Below are 24,003 nucleotides of genomic sequence, written 5' to 3'. Positions count from 1 at the left end.
TTCTGACTTTGTTTTGTTTATGTCTGTGATGTTGGTATGTTGCTATTGTTCTCTTTTTTTTTTACTACTCTCTTTAAAATAAAAATTAAAGAAAAAATACCCACTGTTGGTTTCTGCTAAGCAGTAGAGGGGTTGGTGATCTTAAATAGTATACAAAGGCTGAATATTATGTTTTTTTTTTTCCTTAGAACAGACGCATAAGTACTTTTGGAAGTAGAAAGAAGTACAGAGGAAGGGGCAATAATATAAGAATACGTAATATCAAAAAGAGGCAGTGCAGAGAAGAAATAGAGAAATCACTTGGAAATCATAGGAACAAAAGTTCTCAAATCTGCATTTGTTCTGTGAGGCATTAACAAATAAGTAAGTCTTTTAGTCAGTTTTCCACTGTTATAACAAAATACCTGAGGATGGATACTTTATAAAGAAAAGAGGTTTTTTAGCTCACAGTTTTGGAGGCTGAAAATCCAACATAAGGAAGCCCCATTAATTCACATTATGGTGGGAACACTGGCAAGGGGCAGAGATTGTGTGGTAAGGCAGGAAACCAGAGAGTGGGGAGAGTTAGGCTTGCTGTTTTATAACTCACTCTTGGGAACTATCTAGTGTGCCAAGAAAAATAAATTTATCCCTTCTGAGGCCACTACCTCCACTGACCCAGCCACCTTCCCTAGGTCATACTTCTTAAAGCCTCCACCAGTTCTATCCACCTACTATGACTTTGTCTTAACTTTATTAAAAGTGCAATGACCCTATTTCAAAGCAATCATGCATGACTGACAACCATTAATACTTGAGCATATTCTCTTGGAGACATAATTTAACCCATGACAATCACTTTCTAAATATCTGCCTATCTCACCTACAATGACACATCATTGATCAAAGGAGACATGATTTCAGAGTTGTGTGATCTTGTACAATGTATTTGCACAAACTGAAAGGCTATGATGTTGCTGGACAATATAATCTTAAGGTACCACAACCATGAATGTAATCTGTCCATGACCAAAACATCATTACGAGGTACATGACTGCACTACATGTTAGTTCAGGCACCAACAGCTTGCCTGGATACTGCAGTGACCTAACTGGTTTCCCCACACTTACTTTTTTTCAACTCTCCCACTCTCAAGATCCATTCTTCACCACAATAATGGTGTTCTTTTTAAAGCATAAACCTGATAATAGCAGCTGCCTATAAATATAAAGTGATGCCCTATGGCCCTGAGTGGAACCCATCCTCCCAAGCATGACATGAAAGACTCACAAACCAGTCACTGGCTGCCTTAGTCTCCTTGCTCCTGTCTACTCTAGGTCCCCCAAACTCTGCAATCCAAAGGATAATTTGGATGTATCTATGTTTTTATTTAAAAACTTTGCCTGTTATTATCAGTGCCTATTAACTGTATAAAATAGTTGGTTCCACTGCATTATATCCGTGTCCATTTCGATCATACCCACTCCACCACTACCCTTCCTCACAGCCCTTCCCTTCTCCCTTATTCCCTTCCTCTGATCTCGTAATAGCCTCCTTCTACTTTTGCCTTTTTAAGATTTCACAAGTTAAGGATATTTTTATTATTTTAAACAGAAAGAAACACAAACAAAATAACAAGAGCAGGACCAGGAATTTAGCTCAGCAGCAAAGCTCCTGCCTGGCAAGCATGAGGTCGTGAGTTTGAATTTTGGTATCAAAAACATGTATATACCACGTTTTCTTTATCCATTCTCTGTTCATGGGAACCTAGGCTAGTTCCATAAAACCTATATGTTTTTAAGATTAGGGCAGCTGTGATCTATTTTGACAAGCTGCTGGAACTCCCTTTGCAATTTTTTCAAGGAAATTATTCTAACTGACGGGATTTTCCCCCACAGTTCAGCTTTCTCTACCTACAGACTATTCTGCATGACTTTCCTTCTCTACCCTCTCTCTGTCCCTCTCCTTCTAATTCATCTTTTAGATCTCAACCAAGCCTTTCCCTCCTAAAGGAACTTCTCTTTAACTGCATCCCACACACGCACCCTAGTTTACATATCATTCTTTTCTTTTTTTTTATTTTAAAAATAAAAGGAGGAAAACATTAACAGACAGACAACCTTTTACAAAACAACAAAAGAACAGTACAGACAATACAGAGTTACAAACAAAGTGGTAGGGAATTAACAATGCTGTTGTATTACATATTGATATCTTCCCAGTGGTTTCTCATGAAAACAAGTAGAGACATGCAATATTGATCAATCAAGGACTCATTGACAGTTTCTTTCAACAAAGAAATAGAAGACAGTAGAACAGCTATGTTAACTATCCTGTATATACATACATACAAAATTTCCCCTTCTCTCACTTCTCTTTTCCCACATCCCAGTTGCCCTTTACCCTTGAGTGTTTTCCTATCATTTCACAATGTCTATCATACCTCCTACTTTAAATTAACTCTTTCAGGTTTTACACTAGTGAGACAATGCAGTGCTTGCACATGCAGGTCTGATTTATTTCACTTGTGAGTATGGTCTCTAGTTGTGACCATTTGCTTATAAAAGCCTCGAGTTTATCTTTCTTTACAGCTAAGTAATATTCCATTATATAAAAGAACCACAATTTTCTTATCCAATCCTCGGTGGATGGACATTTAGGTTGCTTCCACAACTTAGCAATTACAAATTGTGCTGCTATGAACATAGGTGCACATATATTGCTGTGATATGATGTTTTTAGATCTTCTGAGAAAATATCCAGAAGGAGAATAGCTGGGTTTAATGGGACCTCTAGACCTAGTTTTCTGAGGAATCTCCAAACTGATTTCCACAGTGGTTTCACCAGTCTACATTCCCACCAGCAGTGGAGAAGAGTTCCTATTTCTCCACAGCCTCGCCAGCATTTGTTGTTGGTTGATTTCTTAATACTAGCCATTCTTCATGGGATAAGGTGGAATCTCAATGTTGCTTTAATTTGCATTTCTTGAATGACTAATGATGTTGAACATTTTCTCATGTATTTATTTGCCATTTGTATTTCATTATCTGAGAAGTGTGCATTCATCTCAGCTGCCCATTTTTGGATTGGGTTCTTAGTAAATTGGTCATAATCCTGTTAGTTACACTGATCACACACAATTCTTGTGGGCTCTTTTGACCTGATGCATTTCCCAGAGACCCTGAATTCCAATATGGAATATTATAATATATACTAGCAATAAGTCACCACTGTAGCCCTGCCATGTATTAAGACTCAAAATATATTTGAAAAAGGAATGAAATAATGCTGAGTGTAACATTAGGCACCATGGTTGTAAGATGTATTTCCCAACTGTGGTAGACCATTAACTAACTACTCACTGCATCCTAGCCAGAAAATAGCTACAGGGCAACAGTACAGAGTTTATTTTTATTAATTTGTATCTCTCAAATGACCAGAGATGTTGGACATTTTTTCATGTATTTATTTGCCTTTTCTACTTCTTCATCTGAGAAATGTCTATTTATATCCAATGCCCATTTTTGGATTAAATCTTTACCTTTGGAGGGTCTAATTTTTTTCAATTTTTATATGTACTAAATATTCATCCTTTGTTTGAGGGACAACCGGCTAGAATTTTTTCTTGCTCTGTGTGTTGTCTTCTCACTCTATTGGTGATTTCTTTCGCTGTGCAAATCTTTTTAATAGGATGAGATTCTAGTTGTTGATGTTTTGTGGTATTTCCCACACAATTAGGGTTTTGTTTCTGAAATCTTTGCCTACACCTATGTCTTTAAGAGTTCTACCTATTTTCATATGAAACATTTTGTTATCTGTATATTCTGTGCCATAAAATTTCAAAATCTGTAGTCTCTTTGGGTCTGAGCCTACTGTCTGTAAGTTCTGTTGATTTTCTTCCTTAGTGCCTGATTTTCTTATGTGTTTTATTTTTAACTTATGGTCCTTACCTTAGAAATTTTGCATAAGACTGTGCTCTGGATTGAGGTTACATTTCCATAGAAAGAATTTGCATCTGCTTCTATCAACTTCTTTGGGATACTTCTTTTCTGACACTACTTTAAGTGGAATTTTCCTTCAGAGATGACCCAGAACACATGAGTAATATGAATTTTGAATACAAACCCATGTGATATCCAGTTTGTTGTGACAAATTTGTCTATGTTGTTTTTTGGTTTGGTTTGCTTTTAAACTACCCGGTGCCATGGCAAAGACCAAGATGATGTTTTTGCTGTCTCCTTCTGGCAAGTATATTTTTCATTCATCCTTATGCTAAAACTAGTTCTCAGGCTTCTATTTCAGTCCTGCATTTCACATTTAGGCAACTTTACATATAATAAGAATCCTTTGATTATTTTTTTCCAAGGAGAAAGAGAGAGAGAAATATCAAAGTCCATGTAAGTGGGAAGTGAGAAGAGAATCATTAAGCTGATTTCTTTCAGGTCCTGAAAAGTATTCTGTCCTGTACGTATTATAGATTTGTTTTCATTCTATCATTTGCCATGGAGTGGTTTCTCTTTGATCAGCTTTGTTAATTGCTGTACTCCCACCCAGGGCAGATTCAGTGAGGGCTGGAACTGACTTTGCCTTCTGTCCCTGGCCCAGAAACACCTGGAGCAGGGTGTGGGTGGTCAGCATGAGGAGTAAGTAATGCTTTCCACCTCCCAAGTCCACCGTGCAGCTGAGACCTCCTCTCTTTCCCCCACTAAGTGCTCAAACATCTTCTCATCTCATCTTAAATTAACTTCCTTAGTTTCTCTCCAATCTGAGTTTTCCTATTCCTGCAGCCACAGTCTTAATATACCCCTGATCATTTCTCCTCGTGTATTGTTTTACGGAGCATTTCTCATGTGTGTTGAATGGGGTTTTGTGTTTTGTTTGCAGTGCTGGGTCTGGGCTTGCTGGGCCAGTGCCCTACCCATAAGCTTCACCACAGTCCTCACAGGCATTTAGCTTAGCAGATGCAATAGTTGAAACTGTTTCTACAGTTAAAAGAAGTCATCTTTCACTACAGCACCCAGACTGACCTTGTGGGTGAGTTAGATCACACTAGGACTTTCCATATAAAGCTCCTCATGGCTTCCCGTTACTCTTAAGTTAGAAGATGAACTTCCCATCGTGACCAATAAGACTCTATTTGAGATGGTCTTGCTTACAACACCGGCCTCAGCTTCTAACTCACTATTCCTTCTTTCCATGCCTCCAGCCCTACTGGCCTTCCTGATATCCCTTGAGCAGTTCAAGTTGTCCCTGGCCTCCATCCTCAGAACTTCCTTTGGCCAGCACCTTGCTAACACGTGCTCTACTCAAATGTCAATTCTTTTTTTTTTTTCCAAGAGTAAGACAATGTCTTGGAGAAAAGGAGTGGGGAATAGGAACAGTGGAATGGGGACTAGGAGTAGCTCCTGAGGGACAGAAGGGGTCCCAAATGGGTTAACAATGAGCCACCTCTCAAAGGAAGTTTTATAGAGCAAAGTCATGAGGTGGGTACAGTGTGGGTCAAAATTATGATCAACCAATAAGATTGCAAGTATAGTCGCTTAGGCAATATTGATCTAATGGTAGCAAGGGTACAAGGATGACATCATTGACCTTGATCGATAATCTGTAGTCTTATTCTTGTCTTTAGGATTAGTAGTCTTTGCCTTAGTCTTGGTAGGTGGGAGAGAATGGCCCACCCCTAATGAGATAATGGGAAATCTCAAAAGGGTGGTATTGAAAATCCCAAGCCTCCCACTTGTCACTGGTTCCATCTGCTTGATCACTTGGAGTTTGGCAGCCTCATGTCCTGGCTCCTTCTTGATCTTGGAGGGCTAGGTCCAAAATATTGACTGTTCTCTTACCTTTTTAGTTCTTAACTTAGCCTAGTTACCTTTTTAGGTCCTAAGCTTTAGGTCCTTCCGACATCTCAGAGGGATCTCCAATGTGATATAGGGGAAATGCTAGATGTCAAATAGGCCAAGTTCATGTCCCCTGAAGCTGAAGAATGAATTCCAAGAAACAACAGAGGTTAAGAGTAGAAAACTGTATTGGAGAAAAGGAATGGGGAATAAGAATGGGGGAATGGGGACTAGGAATAGCTCCTGAGTGATAGGAGGTTGTCGAATGGATTTCCCTCAAATGCCAATTCTTGACTTATTCACCCTTGCTAGCCCAGCAGAACAAGGGCCTCTCTTCTCTACCTCAGACTCCCCACTCTCTAACTTTTACCCAGATGTATAGAACTTTTGATGAGTCTTTCCCTGTCCTTCTGTGCTTAATCCTGGAGCATTTGCTCCAAACCAGGCAACCCTGAGTACTAGAGATATGGGAAAATGGAAGAAAACAAAACTTGTCTTCATGGAGTTTGGATTTTGTGTGGAGTTCATGTGACTTTTTAAAGAAAGATTAGTATTTTTTTATTAGCATGTCAATAATATTCTAATTTTTAAAAATTATACCTTCCTGCTAAAATATAGGCTCTAGAATAAGGGAACACAGGACTGGCCATGCAGGTGTGGCGAGCCATCCTTTTAGGAATCCATGTGTGTCCCTTGGTTGGTTCCACCTGCTGTGACCAAGATGCAGGGAAAGGCGGCCCTGGCACCTATCGTGTGAGCCCATTGTTGGGATCAGAGACTGGGTACAAACAAGTCCAGCAGAGGACTGAGCTCTGTGTTAGCCGACACTTGCAGACATTGCTTTTAATGTTTTATTCAGACCCCTCCTAGTACTCTGCGCCTCTTGTCAGCTGTGCTGTTTGCATTCCTGCCAATTCAAATGTTTTCCCCCTGTCTTTGGATGCCAGGGAAGGCCTAGCAGTTGAAAAGCATTGGCAGTTCCCCTGCCCAAATACGTCACATCCCCACACCACTGACCCTTCCAGAAAGGCTTCTGCTTTGGCAAAACTCTGAGAAGATCCATTTTGGATTTGAATGTTAATTATCTGAAGCAGTTCTAAGGGCAAGACCTATTTGAATTATGTTCTTAGTGCTACTTGGGGCTCATCATTAGTGGCACTCGTTGGGCATATAAATCTCTTACCCTATTCATTATCCATGGGTGGACAGAAAAATGTCAGCAACTGTCCCGTGAATTTGTACAGCATTGCCCAATAACTACGTATATATTTCCTCTGGGAGAATATACATTATGGACAGTTTATTTAATTACCTCTCAAAGCAGTTCAAGCGCTGGCTGCATATGATGCTGTCCCCGCCCGCCCCCTAAGGAAGCAGAGGAGCGTCTCAGTAGGGCACAGTGGGCTCCCACAGGCCCAGGGGCTCAGGAAAGGAATGGTGGCAGAATGCTAGTGAAAGCAGCTGCCACTGTTTGAACCACACACATTGGAGCATCGCAGTCCTGCCCTAGTGATGAGCAGTCAGAAGGCGCTGAGAGATGAAATGGAAAGGTGAGAAAGCGGAAGTGAGAAAACGGAAATAACAGTCTCAGCAAGCAGCACGCTCCCTCCATTGGGGTAGAACTAGGGGAAGATCCTGTCTCCAAACACATGGCTCAAATGACGCCTGAAGCTCAGAACCTGGCTACTTCCTCCCTCCTTCCCCCTCCCTTTTCCCTCTTTCCTTCCTCCCTTCCTTCTTTTCTTCCTTCCTTTTTTCTTCCTTCCCTCTTTTGTTGTTGTATTTGTTTTTGAGACAGGGTGTCACTCTGCTGCCCAGGCTGGTCTGAGACTCCAGGGCTCAAGTAATCCTCCTACCTCAACCTCCCCACTGCTAGAACTATAGACATGGACTGCCAGACCCAGGTTTTATCTTTTCTTAATAACCTTTTACCACAATGAACTCTGGAGCACGTATATGAGTAAAATATAGGAATATATTAATATATATGAAAGCAAATAGAATCAGAAATCAACATGTTAGCTATTTTCTTTCTGATTTTTGATAAAGCTATATTTGTACATATACATATCTATATTAGACATAGCTGTGCTTCATCCTTTTTGACATAGCCTATCAGGAAACGAGTCCATGTTATCAAATACTCTTGAGAAGCAGAATTTTAATGGGTGTTGTCTGCCCATCTTGTATAAATGTACCACATCTCTTTTATCCTATTTTTAACAAATAAACTTTCAGGTTGTTTTTTGTTGGGACACAATCAGTGGTTATTTTCATCTGGAAAGTTTGTTCCAAGGAAGGAACAAATTAATATACTAAATCCATCGAGCATGGGGGAGAGGTGGGAAAAGTGGAGTTAATCATATCATTTAAACACTATCATTCATATCTACATTTCCCACTCAACTCCTGACATGAAAATGCAGGGTAAGCAGGTCAATTAGAATCAACAGTATATAGATAAAGAAGAGCTAAAAGCCAAGTTCAGGAGGTCCTTACATACAGGGAGATAAATAACCCCAGTGGGAAAGCCACTTCTTCCAGTTGTGTTAAGGAACCACATGTAAAATATTTTTCTGTGGTTACACATGAATTCATTAGCTGAGATGTGGAATTCCGTTAGGTCACTGGTCACTGGTCTCCATAAAGAGATGTGGAATTTGGTTGGGTCACTGAGTCACTGGTCTCCATAAAGAGATGTGCAAGACAATCAAGTAGTCTGTCAAAAAAAATAGAACTTATGTTCACATTTATTTTTATATTATCTTCTTAAATTTTCTGTTTCACAGCTTTTAATGTATGTAAAATTATTCTTACACTTATACATCATGAATAATAGTAAATAGTTTATGCACACAGATACACATTATGGGTACATGCTTGATTTTTGTTTTTTATTTTTTTATTTTGAAGAGAATAAAAAAATTTTAAAAAATTAAAAACAATGTAGAATTTCAAAACAAGATGACAGGAATTTAACAATGGTTGTTATACTGCATATTGTTATCTTCAAAGTAGTTGTTCAGATTACCAGATATAGGCATGCAAAATTGATCAAAAAGAATTAAGCATTAACCGTTCCTTTCAATAAACCAATAGAAATTAGTAGTACAATTATCTTAGCTATTGTGTATATATTTGTTTCCTTCCTTCTTTCTTTCTTTTTTCCTTTCCTTCATCTCAGTTGTTCTTTTCTCTTGAGCAGTTTCTTTTCCTTTCACAATATCTATTGTATGTTTCAGATTTTATTAATTCCATCAGTTTCTTACTCTAGGGACACAATATGATGCTTACACATATGGGTCTGATTTATTTCACTTGTGAGTATGGTCTCTAAAAGCCTTGAGTTTATCTTTCTTTATACCTGAATAATACTCCATTGTATAAAAATGCCCCATCTTTTTTATGTGTTCCTCAGTGGATGGGCATTTGGGGTGTTTCCAAGATTTACCTATGACAAACTGAGCTGCTATAAATATGGGTGCACATGTGTCACTGTGGTACGATGCTTTCAGTTCTTCTGGGAAAATACCCATAAGGGGAATAACTGGGTCGAATGGGACTGCTAATCCTAGTTTTGTGAGGACTCTCCACACTGATTCCCACAGTGGCTGCACCAGTCTACACCTCTACCAACAGCGAAGAATGGTTCCCTTCCCATCTGCAGTCTCTCCAGCATTTGTTATTGGTTTATTTCTTGATTGACAGCCATTTTTTCTGGGATGAGATGGAATCTCAATGCTGTTTTAATTTGCATTTCTCAAATGACCAATGATGTTAAATATTTTTTCATATATTTGTTTGCCATTTGTATTTCTTCACCTGAGAAGTGTGTATTCATCTCAGATGCCCATTTTTTAATTGAGTCTTTGAATTTGGGAAGCCTGATTTTTTAATTCTTTATATGTTTTAGGTAGAAGTCTTTTGTCTGAGGGACAATTGGCTAAAAGTTTTTTCCTAATTTGGGGGTTTTCTTTTTACTCTGTTGTGATTTTTTTGATATGCAAACACTTTTCAATAAAATGAGATCCCAGTTGTTGATTCTTTGAAGTATTTCCTGTGGTTTTATTGTTTGTTGTTTTTTGTTGGTTTGTTTTGGGTACTGAGAATTGCACTCAGGACCTCATGTTTGCCAGGCAGGTGTTGCACCACTAGGCTAAATCCCCAGCCCTCAGTTTGGTTTTTCTTCATGAACTCTCTGCCTACCCCTATGTCTTCAAGATTTCTACCAACTTTCTCTTCCAGTAGATTTAGTGTTTCTGTTTTAATATTGAGATCTTTGATCCATTTTGACTTTAGTTTAGTGCATGGTGATAGACATGGGTCTAGTTTTAGTCTTCAGCATACAGAAGGCCAGTTTTTAAAAATATGGAACGCGTCGCGAATTTGCATGTCATCCTTGCTCAGGGGCCATGCTAATCTTCTCTGTATCTCTCCAATTTTTAGCATATGTGCTGCCAAAGCAAGCACTACATGCTGATTTTTTAAGCCAAAGGGGTAATCAATAAAGAAGTTTGAAGATCACTGTTTAAGATTTTTGTTACTAATGGAGCTTGCACTGTGACTAGGACTAAAATTTATGAAGTATGAATGGAGATGACTTTCACCTAATAGGATTCCTAAGTGTGGGAGATATTCATCCAAGATGAGACCTAGGAAGATGAACCCCAACTTTAGCAGAGCTCAGCATGTAGATGCTTGGACCAGATCAAAAGATTGAGATCACCTGGAAAAAACAAGCAAACGGGTTTTATCTAATTACAATAAAATGGAGCACTTACACATGTGGCCTGAGTCAAAGGGGGAAAAATTTAAGAAGCCAAAGCAACCTGAAAAGAAATTTAGAGAAGTGATGGCCTAACATTCTCCTAGGGGCACACATTTTTGTTTGTTTATTTCTTTGTTTGTTTGTTTTTTGAGATAGGGTCTTGCTATGTAGTACAAGTTGGCCTTGTACTTGCTCATGTAGCCCATGTTGGCCTCAAACCCATGGGGAGCCTCTAGCTTCAGCCTCCCAAGTGCTGGGATTACAGATGTGTGCCACCACTCCCATCTAGCAGCACACATTTGACAGGCCCCTTAGTCCATCTTCTTCAGCAGTAGCCTAGTTATCAGGTCCTTGCAGTAAGGGAACATAAGACAGGTTTCAATAGGAAGCAGCAGAGAGAGGTTTGGTTACTATGCAGTGTGGATAAAAGATGGAAATCCTATAAGCTTGAAGGAAATAATAAAGACAGTTTAGGGGAGGCTGAAATCAATTTTCCCTACAGCTTTTGCAGGAGGTCAATTCTGCCTAAATATAATATCAAATCTATGGCTAATCCTGAATTGTACGGTATGGGCACTATGCCAAAAGGCTGTCCCTAAGATATGTTGGGGTTTTTCTTAATGAGAAATAACCACAGGAGAAGAAGCGTAACATTATAAAGAGTAAAATAGGAACAGTTTAGCTTTTATATATCATAATTGTATATCCTTGTATATATCCTGTATATATCTTAGGACTTCAGGTTTATGCAAACCATAAAGATAAATTATATTTCTCTGGATATTTTTACATGTTCTATCCCAAATTTTAAGAATCCCCTCCTGATGCGTTTTATAGGTGAGACGTCTATTGTGGTCCTGTGCATCTGCCTTCAGTGGTGAAGGCTGTAGAGGTTACTGAGAAGAAAAAATGGCGGAGATGGCATGGCCACCTAAGGGGAGACTGCAAGCAGGAGCCAGTGTTTCCTTGAGGACACTGAGTTTAGCATGAGTTCCCCAAGGACAGATTGGGAAGATGACCCAGAAGGTCATCTAAAATCTCTAAATAAAGCAGACTGTCTAGTCCTGCCCATCCCACTCCATAATATGAGATGATAAAAATGAGTTTTTTCAAGAAAGGAGGCTGTGCCCCCACCTTGACAAGGCCTCCGCTCACGCATTCTCCTCAGCAGCGATGTGAGCAGCCGGAAACCAACAACTGTTTCTGAGGGCTTTCTTCCAAACGTGTGAGACTTTCTGTCTGAATCCTGACTGATCAAAACACGCTCTCTCAGCTCAAAAGGCTTGACAAGATCAAATAACCAAAGCTATGTAACCGTCCTAGGATAACACCTTCCAAGACAGTTCACAGTTCTAGCTTGTTGGCCACCCTCCCCACTCCCCACTCCCTGCACACATACTAGGAGCCAGGAGAGTCCATCTTTCTCTGTAAGCCACCTCTCCTTGCTCTCTGGATGCCAAATTGACTTAGAGGCCACTTCTAGGCTTGGGATGGTTACCTTCTTCCTTAATCCTATAACACCGGCATCTCAGCAGTCAAGCTAAATCCATTTAGTTGGCATTTGACTTGTGGATCTTTTGGGGTGGAAAAAAAATTTTAAATAATTCTCATTTTTTAGAACAACTGCTAATCATGAGAGACACTAATGGCATTTGTAAGCTGTTTTAAAGCACTTCTTGGTCTATGCATTATTCATGTGTGCAAACTGCTGTTAAAGTACCAAATTCACTGTGCAACTGGGCTGGAAAAGTCCCTGAACCCGAGATCACTTTGGTATGCACATTTCTGAGGCTTGGTTCTGTTTAACATTTTCATCAGTGCCCCGCTTAAAGGAGCAGAGAGCAAGCTCGTTAAGTTCCTAGATGGGAGGGATGACCAGAGCATTGGAGAACGGGATTAGAATCTCCCCAGCCCTTGCCAAATTAGCAAAACTGTCAGAGTCAGATATGTTCACTGGGGACAGGCAGAGAAGTGTGAGCTTCCCAGACATAAGCTGAGTGGTAACAAGTTACTTAGGAGAACTAAGAAGAATATAGATGCAAAAAATAGACTCACAGTGGGAAGTAAACTAGCCTCATGAAACCCTGGTGTCCACTGGGGTCTCTGCTCCCTCAGTGTAGATTTAGATCCCAATCCACAGAATTCAGAAGCATAAAACCTCCCCAGAATTTCTAAGAATGTGGGGGAGCTTTTCTTTCTCATGAGCGGCTCTAGCTTCAGATTCCTGGTTCCACTTAGTTAGGCTGGTTTTTGGTTCATTTCACTGTCCTATTTTCGTCACCTCATTATAAACCATGTTGACCCAGACATTAAAAGCCAGTTTCCTCCCGTGAACAAATCATGGCCTCCTGCACAAGGTTCTGTGTATCTTCTTGGCTGTCCTGGCTCTCATTCAACCCTTCCAAGTAAATTTCTACCCCAAGTAGTTTAACAGGGTGTTTCCCCAAGTATAGATGCTTCTGTCCTAAGAGGAATTCTGGGACCATCTGTTCAACTATATTTGAACCTGTGTCACCTAACAAAGGTGAGCATGACAAAGTCATGAGCTGATAGTGCTACTGGTAGGGTCAGTCACTTTTCTGTAAAATAGCCAATAGTACTATTTTAGAATTTGTTGCAACTACTTAATGCGGATGCTGAAATAGAAAAGTATTTCATGCGTGCTATGTCAATGAACTGACAATGCTGGATTTGGGCCTGCGGTGGACCATAGTTTCCTAACTCCTACTAGTCTCAGTTTGGAGTCTGGCTTCTTGTCCAGCCAGTTCATTGTCCACATGCAGAAAGCAGTGGCCAGAAAGTAGAGTGATATTTCTGCAAGTTCATAAGGCACTTAAGTCCTGGTTAAAACTTTAAACTAGAAACAGGTGGAGCAATTTCTGGGCCAGGCCCTGTTCCTCTGCTCCATCAGCAAGCTCTTTCCAGAGAATTCTGAGGACCCCTGTGTAAGTGGAAGAGCCTCTTCCAGAAGTCTTCCCACTGTGACTTTTTGGTGTATTACGTGAATCCTCTTACCAAGACAATGTTGGGCTGAAGACTTGGGTGAGGTTTGCTTTGTTCCAAAATGCAGAAAACCAGAAAGGAGCCCAGAACCAATGAGAAAGAACAGTTGCGAACAAAGTTCCAAAGCCATAGTTTTATGTAGTTTAAATAAAGTTAAAAGTGACAAAATCTCTACCTACCAAGAAGAATTGTTTAAAGAAGAGCAGTTATTTTTCATTTATTATTAAGATGGTTGCAGAGAAGATCCCAGGAAGGACCTACCAGAGTATCAAGAATCATGTGCCAGAGAAAGTGATAGAATTCTCTTAATAATCAGATCTGAAAATGGTTCTTCTGGGCAGGGTTGGGGAGGTATGACAGACAGAGATGGCGACTCTCACATTCCTGTCCCTGCCGTTAAGTCCTGTAAAAGCTACAGGACAAAGCTGGGCCAACAGAACTACACTGACTTGTTACTCTTAATGAAAACTGAGCAGTTTCTTGAAGAGGGTTGTGAAGTGCAGGACACAAAGTGAGTACTTGTATTGGGAAAAAGTTGTCCAGATTTCTTTTTTTTTGTTTGTTTTTTTGTTTTGTTTTTCTCCGGTACCGGGAACCGAACTCACGACCTAGCGCGTGCCAGGCAGGCGCTTTGCCGCTGAGCTAAACCCCCAGCCCCTAAGTTGTCCAGATTTCAAAGGGCCTCAATGAAAACCAGAAGGTCAAGGCCAGAAGCTTTTAGCCCCTTTCAAATGCTCAAGTGTAGGGGTGGGGATACACCTTAGTAGTAGGGCACTTGCCTAACATGCCCAAGGCCCTGGGTTTGATCCACAACAACAGCCAACACTGCCGAACAAAGGGGGAAAATGTTTCTGTGCTACATGTGTGGCATCGCTACCGCAACACTGATTTTGTTGTTATTGTTTTTTGTTTGTTTTCGAAGCTGAGAAGCACATGCTAGGCATGCGCTGTACCCCTGAGCTACATCCCCACCCCTGAGATCAGACAGTTCATACTGTGCAGGGCAAGTGATCTGTAATTTGAAGACCCAGTAGCTTGGGCTTATTCTTTCTTGAAAGTTGGGGCCACACAGTTATAAGAACTCTTGTTTTATTACCCTGGATAAAGACAAACTATAGTGTACTTCTTGTTACTAATTAAAAATGGTGCAATCTGTTCTAATATCATTGCTGGACAGTATATTTCATAAAACTGTCTTGAAAGGTCATTTATCTTAAGCCACAACTTTTCCAAAGTCCTCTTGTTCCAAATAACAAACTCTTGATGATTATAATTTTTCCTTCTTTTAATTTTTTTCCAGATGACCCAGGAACTTGTGCCTCATGCGCCGAGGGGTATCGCATGTAAGTCTGGCCTTCTTTCTTCACGACCCTAACTTCTCTGCAGTGTAAGCTTTCCTGACTTAATCTTAAATCTTAAAGCAGAGAGGCCCTGCAGCCTGAAGCAACCACGTCCTATGGGCTATTAATGAGCAACTCTTGGATTTCGCAATAAGAGCCCAGCTGTTTTCTTGCCTCGAAAGGATCCTTCTTTTTCTTGGTCCTGGAAGGCATCCAGCCTGACACTGGTGTCTAGGAATCTTGCCACAGGTTTCCAAGGTTCAGCATCGCTGTTTACGGATGGATTTTAATAAAACACCCAACCCCAGGCAAGCTATTTCCAAATGTCTGCATTGACACCTTGTCCTTAAACAGAGCCCGACACTCAGGGATGCCAGGTACTACATTAGCTCCTACTCATCCCCTGGATGATGAGAGATGCATGCCTCTAGGTTAAATGAACCGTGCATAGCCATCAGCTCCAATGTTTTCTAGTAAAAACCTATCAATTTCTAGTAAAAACCTATCAAGTCCAGGCCTGAACATTTCATTGTCACCTCCCTTCCCATTCTAGTCTCCTCTCCAGCTTATAATGTTTCTTATCCTGTAAGAAAAACTAAGAAAAGGAAGGAAACGAAGGGACAGGCGGGTCCTGAATAAGGCGCCTGCTACCTGATCCTTCCCCAGCTGGAGGACTTATGTGATATATAAGTTCCACATTTTTCCCCTTCATCCTTTATCAAGATTGCAAGAAGCCATGCATGGTAGTGCGCACCTGTAATCCCAGCGCTCTGGGAGGCTGAGGCAGGAGGATTGAAAGTTTGAACATAGCCTGGGCTACTTAGCAACTTAGCAGGACCATGACCCAAAATAAAACATGAAAATGGGGCTGGAGATATAGCTGAATAAGAAAGCCCGTGTTCAATCCCCAGTACCACACACACACACACACACACACAATTTTAGTTTTTTAAATTTTTGAATATTTCATATACATTGATGAGATATCTTGGGGATGAGACTCAAGTCTACACACAAAATTCCTTATGTTTCATACCCAGCATATACTCTTAGCCTGGATGTAATTTTATTCAGTATTTGTAATGATTTTGTGCATAAATCAAAGTTGAATGGCACCAACAGCGTCCATATCGGTGCTCACAAAGTTTTGAGTTTGGGTGCCCTTCACAGTTTGGACTTTCAAATTAGAGATGCTCAACCTGTACCTGATCTTCCGGTTTTAGTCCAACTTTTCTCGAATGGCTGTGATTCTCTTGCTGACCATTTCTCTACATCATATTCCTCCGGCCCCACTCAGTTAAATGACTGTTCCACTGAAACAGAGGAAGAAAGGTCCACGAGAAGCCCCAGGCCTGATTAGTTTAAGATAGCCCAGGTGACCTTTAATAAACACAAAGCCACTTGTCAGCATTTTCATGGTGGACGCTGATGCAGCCTGCTGCCTGCATGCCACGTCCAAGCAGAAGTGAACGTGTTTGATGGTGAGGTCACAGGACCGGGGGCACAAAATGTTCCTTGAAGAACTGAGGAAGGAGAGCGCTGCAAGCTTCCAAAACATAAAGACCATGCAGAAGTGGGTGAGGAACTCGCCCGCTGTCCCTCTTACTGCAGGCATCCCTCCAGTCTGAGTTTACCCCTGACTGCTTCTGCATTTGACACCTGAACACCCACACACCTGCTTCTGCACCTGCTTCTGTTCTCCCCTGAGAACACCTGTGGGGAGCGGGGAGCAGCCCCACCAGCTCAGTAAGGGAGGTGTGTGTCACAAAGCCGGCTTACTTGTCTCAAGAAGCGTGCATTTATCCCCCGTTAGACTATTTAGTGCTTTTGAATACAGCTAACAAGTGCTGTACAATAGCCTTTCAGCAAGATATGCAGACATTTCCCCTGGCAGCTCAGCGATGCTTTGAAATTTATCAAAGCGCAAGAAACAACTTGATTCCACTCTTCCTTCAAATGAGCCGGCAGTTCAGTAGAGTCTGAATTACAACACTTGACTGTATGATGGGAATAACGGGTAATAAATGTAGGAACTTATGCAATGCACATATACATATATGTGTATATATGTGATGTATGTGTGTGTGTGTCTCATGTGGAATTTGCCAAAATGTGCATACATCAGGAAAAGAAAACCTTGTAGAAGTATTTTAATACTAAATTTATGGAGACATCGTCAGATGAATACAAGTTACCTTTGGCCTCTACAGTTACAAGAGGTGCTCACAGTGGTGGCCATGAGCTTCCGGACATTTATTAGTTTGGCGAACTGTTGATGAGTGTGAACACATTTTCGGCTGGCTCTGTATATACATATATATATATATACTGCATATGCCTATAAAAGCGAAGGCCCTTCACTGTTGTCAGTAATCTGGTTGCTAATATCTGAAGAAGCTGCTGGAACTCAGTGCTGAGTTTCTCAGCCCTTCTAAGTGCCAGCTGCTATCAGCAAATCACATACTATCTCTCCACACAGGCTTTGCTTTAAATCTTCGTCCCCCTTTAAGTGAATCTTGAACATTTTGCCCTTGAGCTTTGGTCTCCACATCAAGAAATTAACAAAATATCTATCCTATGGGGCTTGGACAAAGATTCCACTAAGCTGCTGCTTGGCACAAGTATCGGTGCCGTCCTCAGCCCCAGCCCCTCACTCCCGCTGAGTCTTCAAAGGTGAAGGACTTGGTATAACAGGGCACCCAGGGCAAAAGCAAGTTTCCTCGGCTGGAAGCCAAGCACCTGGGGCTACACCACCTGCGCGCAGATGTGAATGCGGAGATGGCGAAGTGCTCTAGGAAAGCGCAGGCGCACCTCATTCTGCACCTCACTTCCCTCCAGGTTTGAGCACCGCTGTTACAAAGCCTGTCCCGAGAAGACCTTCGCTGAGGAGCGGGAGTGCAGAGCCTGCAGCGCTAACTGTGGCAGCTGCGACCGAAATGAGTGCTTCTGGTGTGAAGAGAGCTTCTTCCTCCTGGGTAAGTGGAGGCAGTCGCGCAGGAAGGGGACAGGTGAGCGAGGCTGGGCACCTGCGGCCTGGCAGGCGCTGGAGCGCTCCTCAGGATGGCTTCGGCTTCTTCCTTGCTGGCGCCTCTGGCCCGGGGAGGAATTTTAATTTGGCTTGAAAATAAATATCAGCTAGGACTACTTTCTTCTGCATGTCTTCCTGAAGCATAGCTCATATTTAACGAATCTCAAATATCTCAAGCTGGTGGAAACAAGAGCGAGTTGAGTAAAAGGGGCCTCAAGAGAAATGTTTGGGAATTGAATATTCAGAACCACGACCCTTTGCTTGGGGCTTTGATCCGTGTTCTAAACTCCCGAGCACTGCAGAGGTGAACGAGGTCTTAGGTGCCAAGCAAGCCCCTAGGCCGTGAGCCTCCAGGTGGAGGGCGGCGCCACCCCTTGGGTGGTGGAGAGAGGGAGGTAGACAGCGAGCCCAGTGGGTCTCTCCAGAGACTCATTTTATTTGCAGTGCTTCAAGGCTTCCAGGATGCTAAGCTCCTGATCCTTTAAGCTGATAGTCATGTTCCGTGACCGAAATATGCTACAGCCATCCTGGTTTCTTTAAAAACAAACACCCCAAAGCTCGGTGGAGGTGCGCCGCGGCGGCTTTGAGCGTGGCCTTGTACACAGAGCCAGTGCGAGGCCGGCCAGAGCCCCGCCTTCACGCGTCCCCGCTTTCTCCCGAGGTGGCCGCTGTGTGCGCGCGTGTGACACCGGCTTCTACGGAGACCCCGCCGTGGGCACGTGCGAGCCCTGCCACCCAGCCTGCGAGAGCTGCGTGGGCCCGGGCCGGGACGACTGCAGCAGCTGCCGGGCAGGACTGAGGCTGCTGCGCGGGACGTGCGAGCCACAGGCCCTGAAGGGTAGGTTCCACGCAGGGCCCCTCCGCAGCCTCGCGCGGCCCGCTTGTTCTGCAGCCCCTGTGCTTCAAATTCTCCAGCGGAAGAAGGCTGGGCAGAGAAACACAGCCATGGAACAATCACATGTGGGCTGCTGGGGGAGGGGTGGGCAGTGGGAGAGGTGAAGAAAGTGGGGCTGGTATTGGGGGGGGGGTCGCCTGAAGGGCTATTTATTTATTTGGTGTTTGTTTTGTTTTGTGATGCTGGGGTTTAAACCCAGGGTCTCACACATGCTAGGCAAGCACTCTTGCACTGAGCTACATCTCCAGCCCACTTTGTTTTATTCTGAGAGAGTTTCTTAAGTTGCCCAGGCTGGCCTTGAACTTGAGATCCTCCTGCCTCTGCCTCTTGAGTAGCTAGGATTACATGTGTGTGGTACCACACCCAGCTCCAAAGGGCACTTTATTTATTGATTCATTTGTTTGTTTTGTGTTGTTTTGTTTTGTTTTGAGATAGGGTCTCACTACATAGTTCAGACTGGCCTCAAACTCACAATAATCCTCCTGTCTCAACCTCCTGAGTGCTGGGATTATAGGAGTTTACCACCACATCCAGCCAAAGAGCATTTTATGACTGGCCTGGCCACCTGAGTTTCTACCTGGGTTAGGTGCCCCCAAGCCTGAAGAAGGTCTTAGAGAGGAAATGACTCAATTGCCATTTTCTTTAAAAAAAAAAAAATCTCATAATGTGGTGGGAGATGTAGCTTTGGTGGTATAGCATTTAGGTCCTGGGTTTGCTCCTCCAGCACAAAAGGAAGGGAGAGAGGGAGGGAGGAAGGAGAAAGAAGGGGAGGAGAGAGAGAGAGAGACAGAGGAGGAAAACGAGAATTTCTCTCATTCTATAAGCGCATGGGTCTCTTCACACTGGATAGGGAAGCTTCCGGTTAGACCCAGGGTACAGGAACCTGCACTAAAGCAGACGGCCCTGCGGGCTGAATTAGAGCTCACTGGCAGCCGCACTCCCTTCTGGATGCTGCTGCCCTGCTGCAGACAGGGCGGGTGGGGCAGGAGAAGCCCAGCTGCTGCGGTGGACCCACAGGTCTCCTCCTCCCGAGCCTTGAGCCTCGGCCTCACCTCTGCACCTAGGTTATGCATTCCCTTACAAGGCAGTCACCGGCTTTCCGTGACCTCTGCATGTCCCCGGTGGTCACAAAACAAATTCCTCTTCCTCCTGGAAGAAATCAGACGTGCATTCTACGCAGGAACACTCACAAAAACGAAAGGTGCTGTCCATTTGATATGGGGCAAGGATCCTTTCCGGGATCACTGCAGTGCAGAGTGATGGCCGCTGAAGGAGCCCACACAGGGCAGGTCCCCAAAGGGCTCCCAGTGGGACAGGGCAGGGAGGACAGTGGTCTCGGATGCTGCAGAGGGGGGCTGTCCACCCCTGCTGTCTGCTGTAAGTTTTGCACATAGACTTAAAGAGCAGCTCAACCATCCCGAAGCCAGAAGCCGCGGAGCACTCGGGGCGTGATTCAGAGCCACAGCAAGAAAGAAAAGTATTCGACCCAGATTGGGAGATCTTCCATGAATTATAGCTGAACCAAAATGCTGAAAATGAGTTTGTCTGGCATTCAGGCATTTGAGAGGCAGCGCCAGCCAAAAGAGAAATGGCCTGGTGCTGTGTTTCTCGCTGAGAACATCTGTATTTTATCTGGCGTCCAGATGATGAGCGGACCCAGAGAGCCAAGAGTTGGGGCAGGCTTGATCCCCCACACGATTACTCGTCTTTTCAACTGGACTACGCATTTTGCAGGCAAAAATCAGACTTTGATTGTTCCCCTTTATTGAGGCACCGCACCCACCACGCTGTGTTTTCTGAAGAGAGAGAGGATTTATTCCATTTGGGGCTTTCACACTAATAAGGATGCGAGAAGCAGATGAGAATGTTTCTCATGGCTGGACAAAAGCAATAAAGGCAATGACATAGCTGCACTTTTCCATTTCTATGATCTATGAAATAAGACAGGCAGAGCATTAGCAAAGAGAAAACCTCGCTTACTCACAAAGCAAGGTGACGCCGCAGCTCAGCTTCCCTAGCAGACTTTAAGCCCTGAAGTGGATGGTAAAGGGGAGATGCATTCCAGAAAGCCTTGGGTATCAGAGCCCATGCCCACATCTGTCTCCTGCTCCCTTCTCCTTAAGAACAAGGTCAGGAGTGCAGCAGGAGAGTGCAGGGCGCGGAGAGCGAGCACTAATGAGCCACACCTCTTGGATGATGGAAAGCAGATTGCGGTCATTCTGGGCCGATTTAGAAGAAGCCCAGACAAATTACGGTGCATTTCTCTGAGCATGCCACTGCCTAGGTGGCACAAGCAAGGATTTTGCTGGTTTCAGTTTTCATTTTAACCATAGATTCAGATTCAGGTAGGAAAGAAGCAAACTTCATTTCATTTCATCACCATGACGCCTCCCAATGGAAACAATCGGATCACATTCACATTCAAAGATCACCACGCACCCCACAAGCATGGGTCGGCGCAGGCTGGGAAAATACCTCTGAAATAAAGATGCAGCTAGAGTTCCCGAACTCCTGTTTTGATACTGTGGATAATGAGGATTAGACAAGGGCAGCGGCAGAAGAGCCAGCATTCTTCTGCCACGACCAAGAGAGTGGGGAGGGCTCCCATCCTAGCCCAAGGGCGAGGACTGTGGCACACACCAGACCAGCCAAGGCCAAGCAACCTGCGAAGGCAGCCCCTCAACCCTCTGCCCTGCCAGCCACCAATGTCACCGCACAAACATGTAGACCATTGCCAAAGCCCCTGCCCTAATCACTAATGTATTGTGAAGGTGACTTAGTATGGGGTCTCAAAGTGGCAGAAATAAAACTAATACTAAACAAACCATAAGCATCTCCAGCAGGGACGCGGGCCTCACACCAGGCGGCATCGGGGGAAATGCCCAGGGGCAGCAGGCCACGGCACTGGGAGAAGAAAGCGGCTTCAGCCAGTGTTCTGGAGCCATTGCTGTGGTAGAAGTGGTTTCCTCTGTTACTGGGAAAGCACAGGATTTTCTTAAGTGACTTTCCCCCAGCAGAGCTGTGAATTCCTAGGGGTGATTCCTGAAAAAACCCCTACACACCTATTGCACCACTGATTGAAACTATGGGGTAGCAGCCTCCAGTTACATATTCCAGTGAGAATCCAATCTACAAAACACAGACGTGATGAACTAACTTTTTATTGTTAATCACATCTTAACAATATATCACCAGCCTATCTTCTGATCTTTGCTCCTAGAATCCCAGAGTCATTGACAAATACTGGAGCCAGGCACGTGGGCAGGCTGCAAGCCACCTTCATTGTGAGGAGACATCTTGCATGATAATAACTGCACTTTAAAACGTTGAAGCTCTCATAGAAATCTAACTTTTAGAAGCACTTTATCCCTCTATGTATGGATGGGAAGACGTGAAAGGAACCACTTGTAATGACTCAAACTGATCATTAAACATCCAGGAATTTTGTGCATGGTTTGCCAAGCTCCTGGTGACAGAAATCAGCTAAGTCAGGAGTCCTTTACACTACAGACACTGGCAACATTACAAATTGAGCTTATTTTTTCTAGAAGGCTGTTTTACCAGCACATCATTGCTTTGGCCTCTCACAAGCTACTTTAAAATCCAAGTAAATTACTGAAAAATATCTCTCTAGTGGAGGTGGGTTTTACAGTTAGGCAGGTCCAGGGGCTGGGAGTGCAGCTCAGTGGTGGAGCACTTGCCTCACACGCACAAGGCCCGGCATTCAATCCCCAGCACCGCGAAGAAAAGAATAACTCTAGGGTTAGGCAGACCTGAACTCTACTCCCGGCTCTGCTATTTCCCAGCAACGTGATCTTGAGCAAGGTTCTCTTCTGCTCTGAGCCTCAGTTTCCTCATCTATAAAATGAAAGTAGGAAACTGCTTCACAGAGAATTGTTTCAAGAATGAAATGAGAGGGTACACCTGTATCTTCCCGAGCATACACGACACTTTAAATGCTATTCTATTCCCTAGACCTTCGGCCTGATCCATTTTAACACCTCACACCTCAGTTCACTTTCAAAGTAGCATTCCTTGTCTCATAAAAGGAAGCAATTGAGGGACCTAAACTATCACACAGGGTCTGGGGAAAATGGTAAAAAAAAAGGCAGCAAATAAGGATGATTTGGGATGATAAAGAGCCAGGCAGAGTCCTGACTTACCAAGCATGTATGCTCACAGAAGTGCTGATAACAGCTTTATACATGATCATAAAACAACCAAAATGAGGGGCCAATCCAAAAATGTAAGAGAAAATGGATTACGATTCATACAAAAAAAATTTACAAACCATTAAAAATGATGCTTGCAAGGAATTTTAAAGGAACATTCCTGTAAGGTATACAATGCTGGACGTGGTACAGAGTTAGTGTGTAAATGATGACACATGTATTTGTAATTACACCCACCTGTTCCGTATAAAGATGGAAAGTCTGTGCACAAAGTAGACACATCGGCCAATTCTGGGTGGTAGGGTTGTAGGTGAAGTTGATCTTCTTTATCTTTTTGGCATTAAAAAACACTTTATTTTTTTTAATAAAAAGAAGCTGTGTCTACTGCAAACCCATCTTTGGTGAAGAAGCTGCTGCAGGAGCGACGAAGGTGGAAAGTTCATATCAAAAGAGGTAACAGGGAAGCAGGGAGGACCCCATCACCGCCGAGACAGACTCTGCTGTGTAGAAAGCCGGCCGGGATGCCGGGGGCCAGGCAGTGGGGTTGGTGAAGTCCTAAGAGAGCAGTCGGGAAGGAGAGGCCAAAAGCAAGTGTCAGTGGGTGCTCACTGAGGGAAACTAGGAAGCCCAGCAGTGGGGATTTCTGCAAGGTGCAAGGACATCCCAGGTGTGGTCAGCATTAAACCTGGGAAAAGCTATCCAAAAGACCTTCTTAGAGCCAGGTGCAATGGGGCATGTCTGTATCAAAGCTCCTGCAGAGGCTGAGGCAGGAGGATCACAAATCTGAGGCCAATCTAGGAAACTTAGCAAGACTCTGTCTCAAAATTTTAAAAAGGGTTGGGGGACTGGAGATGTAGCTCAGTGATAGAACATTTGCCTAGCATGTAGCAAGCCATGGCTTCAATCTGTAGCATTGCAAATGAAATAAATGAAGGTGTGGATGGATGGATAGATGGATGAAAGAAGTGAGAAACTAT

At 43.2% G+C, this 24,003-nt stretch overlaps 1 protein-coding gene across 1 annotated transcript in view; it reads left to right on the top strand.

Moving 5' to 3' along the window:
• Pcsk5 (proprotein convertase subtilisin/kexin type 5) overlaps positions 1-24,003 on the top strand; it is a gene marked incomplete at its 5' end in the record, with an annotated part of 418,607 nt that overhangs the window by 360,724 nt on the left and 33,880 nt on the right. The window contains 4 exon segments of the mRNA XM_005408309.2: positions 14,892-14,934; positions 17,770-17,906; positions 18,621-18,797; positions 23,399-23,479. Of these exon segments, the coding sequence (XP_005408366.1) occupies positions 14,892-14,934; positions 17,770-17,906; positions 18,621-18,797; positions 23,399-23,479 (438 nt within the window).

This window comes from Chinchilla lanigera, unplaced genomic scaffold (assembly GCF_000276665.1).
Source record: "Chinchilla lanigera isolate Chin_1 unplaced genomic scaffold, ChiLan1.0 scaffold00111, whole genome shotgun sequence".
Lineage (NCBI taxonomy): Eukaryota > Metazoa > Chordata > Mammalia > Rodentia > Chinchillidae > Chinchilla > Chinchilla lanigera.
Note: the sequence above shows the minus strand (reverse complement) of the source record. Positions and strands in the feature narration are given on the sequence as shown.